Consider the following 5,030-nt stretch of genomic DNA (forward strand, 5'->3'; position numbering starts at 1 on the left):
CTGTGGATTGCTATCAGAAAGAGCACAAGAACATCAACACAAGCAAGTTAAAACAACAAAAGTCTACCTTCAAATAGTCAACACTTGACAGATATTTCAAACCGGACGGCTAAAATCATCAGTATAGATTAGCTGTAACATAATAAGACCGAAAGACTGCATTGCTCTGGCTAAGATCTACTATCAGTTTCCCCCTCATAAAGACTCAGGCTGACTGGGTTTCCCACCGGGGGGATCTCTAAAGGAAAACATGGAGGCAACCATCCGTCCTCACGTCCCCTCTAATGGCTGATTTCAAAGACGGAGTCTAATCTTCTCGTACAGAACCAGGCAGGGGTGTACAGCGCTGATTAAAGCTACAACCCTCTAACACTTCCAAAAGAGTGCGAATGTCCTGCCTAAGGCGTCAGCCCATCACCATCCCCATGGATACCGTCAAGATTATCCAGTCGGAGAAGTTTCCCAGAGAGTGCCCTGTTCCCGTCACCCAGCCCCGCTATGCCCCGCCACCCAGAGTGGCATGGGATGGTGGCGGTGAAGGTGAAATTATTGTTAATCAGGCCTGCAGTGACCTGACACTGGACATAGCGGGGTCTCCCAGGCCTATGGTGTCTCCTCCGGCCCCCATGACACGCAGGGAGCAGAACTTCCTAGCGCAGCGCAAAACCAGTGCCAATGAAATCTGCTACCACCAGTTCCATTACAAGATGGAAGACGTTATAGTCAACCAATACGTGCTGCGCTCCTCCTCCACCTCCTCCTCCACGTCTTCGTCCTCCTCCTCGGGGCCTGTCATGCCCTGCGAGCCCTTGGACTGCCCCACCTGTGGTCACACTTATAACTTTGCTGGAAAGCGTCCGCGCATCCTCTCCTGCCTGCACTCGGTGTGTGAGGAGTGCCTGCAGATCCTCTACGAATCCTGTCCCAAATACAAGTTCATCTCTTGCCCCACGTGCCGGCGCGAGACGGTGCTGTTCACTGACTATGGCCTGGCTGCTCTGGCCATCAACACCAGCATTCTGAGCCGCTTGCCCTCTGACCCCAACGGGCCTGTGCAGTGGGGCGGGGACGCCGATCGCAGCTGCTACCAGACTGTGCGTCAATACTGCCAGTCAGCCTGCACCTGCCAGATCGCCAACCCCTTGTCCTCCTGTGGCATCATGTAGACAAGGGGGGGCCACTGCAGGCATGACTCGACGCTACTCCCCACCACCACCACTCTTCTTGTCTATAAGCTAAACCCTCTCTGCCAACTCCCTCCTCTCACACGTTCAGTAAATAAATCCTTCTATAGATGTTATCTCTCTATATTTAATAGCACAGATGGATGCTGTGTGGGACTAATGGATGCTGGTGGTTCAGTATATAGTAAATAATGTATTTTATGTATGGACTGAAAAGCTATTCACCCTCTCTTGTTTGGTTGGAAGTGTTTGTCATGACATCTCTTTACATGGGAATGCCAGGGGAGGTCTGCTCCCCCCCCTACCCCCAACCTAGGTGAATAAAGACTAAATGAATTAAACAAATACATTTTTGTGGCTGATTTTGTTCTCTTATACAAACCAGATCCAGTTAAAATGTGTGAAAATGACAAGCTGTGTCAGATTTTAATGACATTTTTAATGACATTTAATTGACATAATTGACATTTCCCATTTTTTTTTAGTAGTCATCAAACTAAGAGAAATACTTACTGTTAAACAACAAATAAAAGAATGCTTGATTTTTGACACTTGTAGATCATTACAGTGCAACCCCCCCCTACACTCCCCACAAGTAGTGACAGAATTACACTTGTGCAAGAGGAAAGTTGTCATCCAGTGAATTGTCTGATTCTTAAAGGACATCTGAACTTATAAGACAAGGACATAGAAACACAATACATTTGGACATTAAGAACTAAAACATATATCAGATGGGCCAGACCAACCTTTATGGGGACCTAAGCCGAATTTGATCCATGTTACTCATTAGCTTGCATCACACCTATGTCATTCTGGTGCTTTTCAATGTTTCTAGGATAACAAAAACAGTCAAGTATCAATTTTTTTAGAGTTATGTATGAGTGTGGCACTCTGAACTTGTACATGTAAATGAATCATAAAGTGAAATTTCAGCAGGAATTGATTAAACCGATAGTTTCATGGCTGGAACGCAGTCTTAAAAATAGTATGTAAATACTGTTGAATCTGAGGCAGAAGACAGAACAGCTACTAATGAAAATGACATCCCTGTTACTTTAGACCTTGCCACAACAACCAGCCTTGGTCAACACCCATGGGTGACAAATAACTGAACAACCCAGACAATGGTCAGGTGACACGTGTGACCTCAACAACCCTCATATGAATGTTTCTTTTACACCCCTAGGCGTTCCATGACTCATCAGAACTGAAAAAGTTTTACAGCTGAGAGGAAATGAGACAAGAAAAATCCAGGGCCTTTATTCAAGCTCACGTCTTGGAGGTCTGAGAATCTATACCAATATACCTGGGTCAATATACAGAATTGTTTCTGAACAAGAGCATGAATTTTTTATTAATTGCATACCATTTTGCATTATAGCAACCCAACTGGGATCTTATTATTGCTTTACCTCAATATCAATCAAGCTTACAATGCTAACCATCAAGCTAATGCATACAGTTGTTCTACACCATTATTACCATTCATCAGGCTCCTAAATATTTATTCTATAGGTGTCTGGACCACAGATAACACTGCTAACCTGCTAAATTAAATTACCTTTGTTACGCCAACTACAGAACCTGTGAAGAATCACTTGATCTAGCGGGCATTAAGAAACATAACATTAACAAACATTACGGCTACTTTGTTCCAAACAAGCAAAAAATGCTTCATTTACGGTATCTTGGAGGTGGATGTTGGATAAACAGTGCAGCCATTGTTGGACGCTGATGTGAGAAATTTTAGACAACAAGATAGAAATCTTGTCTAAATTTCTATCTTCTTTAAAAATAGTTCATACCTGGCTGGACTGTTTACATCTACTTGAAGACTAATTTCAGCTATCATTGCAAGGATTAGAAGCAGAAATGGTTTAATTTGCATTACATGAACGTTTACAGAGCAATCTTCAGTTGTATTGAAATGTAAGATACTTCTGCCTTGGTTTTTATGTGTCACAATCAGATTTATGTCCATCTTTCAACAACAGTCTATGCTTCAGATAGGTTTTCAGTGCTGACGGTGGTGAAGCTAAATTTTCCAATGCTACTTAATGGCATTCATCAGAAAACGTTACATTTTAATGTTTTGAATGATTTTAAAGAACTACGAACACTATAAACTGCTCAGGTTCATTCAAATTCAAGAGTAATTAAAACCGCAAGCGGTGATATAGGCCCTCGCACCATGGCGCCGCTCGGCATAATGCCACCGCCTCCCCTGGCAACATCCTTCCCATGCCTCTCTCAACCTAAAGTTCAGCCAGACTGCACTTCAGGCCATTTAGGCCTTATGAAGGGTCACTTCCTGTCACCAAGGGGCGGGGCTAATTTATATTCTAATTATTGACATACAGAAATGTGAAGGATATGACTGGCATCATCTGTAGCAAATTTGGTGCAGGTTGGTTGTTTTTTGTGGGAGTTATGTCAGTTTTCCTTTTCATTGCATCACATCTGCTTTGCTGCCCCGCCTCTCCTAAACGATATCCCCTATTAAAAGAAATAGCACAACTTTTAATCACACATGCCTCTTGAGCATCCTGACTCATTTGGGTTAAAGTTAGACAAAATTCTTTGGAGAAGTTCCTCAAAATGCATGGCAAAGAAAATGACAGAAATGACCCCAAAAATGGCACCTTTTTCAAAATGGCCGACTTCCTCTTTGATTTAGCCCATATGTCCAAGAGACTTTTTTGAAGGTACTGGAAGCATCTACAAGTGTGCTGAATTTTATCCATGTCAGTCAATGTAGTGGGCGGGGCTGATTAATTAAAATATTGTAGGGGGCGCTATGGAGCCATTTACTATCTTCTCCACTATATTTTAATTTTACTCTATTAAGGGCATAACTTTCATGACTCATGGCAAGTATGGTGAAGATCAAAGGTTTCATGGCTTTGTTACAGGTACTTCCTGGTTCATGATATCAGACACTTCTTGTTGCCAAGGGGTGGGGCTAATTCATAGTCCCATTATTGCATTGCAGATTTTGTTCATCATGGGACTGGCATCAAATGTGTCGATTCCTGTGCTGATATGTTGTTTTATGTGGGAGTTTTAGCAATAAGTCATTGTTAATGAGACATAAAACTTTGAGGGCCCGCCCCTCCTAAACTAAATCTTCTATTAGAAGAAATAACACAACTTTACATCACATATGCCTCCTGAGCATCCTGTGCAACTCCTAGGAGGAGTTGTTTAAAATGCATGGCAAAGAAATGACCCCAAAAATGGCACCTTTTTCAAAATGGCCGACTTCCTGTTGAATTTAGCCCATATGTCCAAGAGACTTTTTTGAAGGTACTGGCAGGTTCTCCAACTGTGCTGAATTTTATCCATGTCGATCAATGTAGTGGGCGGGGCTGATTGATTGAAATATTGTAGGGGGCGCTATGGAGACATGCTCCATTTATTCCATAATGTTTCAATGGGGCTTAGTTCAGGGCCTTACTGTCATCAGTCATGGCAAGTTTGATGGCGGTCCAAGGTTCCATGGCTTGGTCACAGGTACTTCCTGTTTCATGGCGTTGGACCGCCATTCGCCATGTCCCGTTTAGCGTAGCGACTTGAGGTTTTTATTGTGGCATCATGAATGGGTTTGACATGTTTTGGAGGAGGCTCAAGTGTTTGGGACCATTTGCTTAGAAGCATGACCCTCAAACGTGGAAAAAACCACTTCCTGTTGTAAGTGGACGGGGCTTAGGTCTACACCAGCAATGGTCACATTAATCTGTTCAGGGCTGATCCCTTATTAATCCCTATAAGTTTTAGGGTGATCAGATCAAAATTGAGAATTTTATAGTGATTTATGATGTCACGCCGCCGCATGGAACTTCG

At 43.0% G+C, this 5,030-nt stretch overlaps 1 protein-coding gene across 1 annotated transcript; it reads left to right on the top strand.

Annotated features, from left to right (window-relative positions):
• Positions 1 to 389: 389 nt before the first annotated feature.
• Positions 390 to 1,166, top strand: rnf208 (ring finger protein 208; the record flags this gene model as incomplete). Its single annotated transcript, XM_079256245.1, has 1 exon — positions 390 to 1,166. The coding sequence occupies one exon, from the start codon at positions 390 to 392 to the stop codon at positions 1,164 to 1,166; it is 777 nt and encodes a 258-aa protein (XP_079112371.1).
• Positions 1,167 to 5,030: the final 3,864 nt, after the last annotated feature.

Source organism: Telmatherina bonti (genome assembly GCF_933228915.1).
Source record: "Telmatherina bonti genome assembly, chromosome: 17".
Lineage (NCBI taxonomy): Eukaryota > Metazoa > Chordata > Actinopteri > Atheriniformes > Telmatherinidae > Telmatherina > Telmatherina bonti.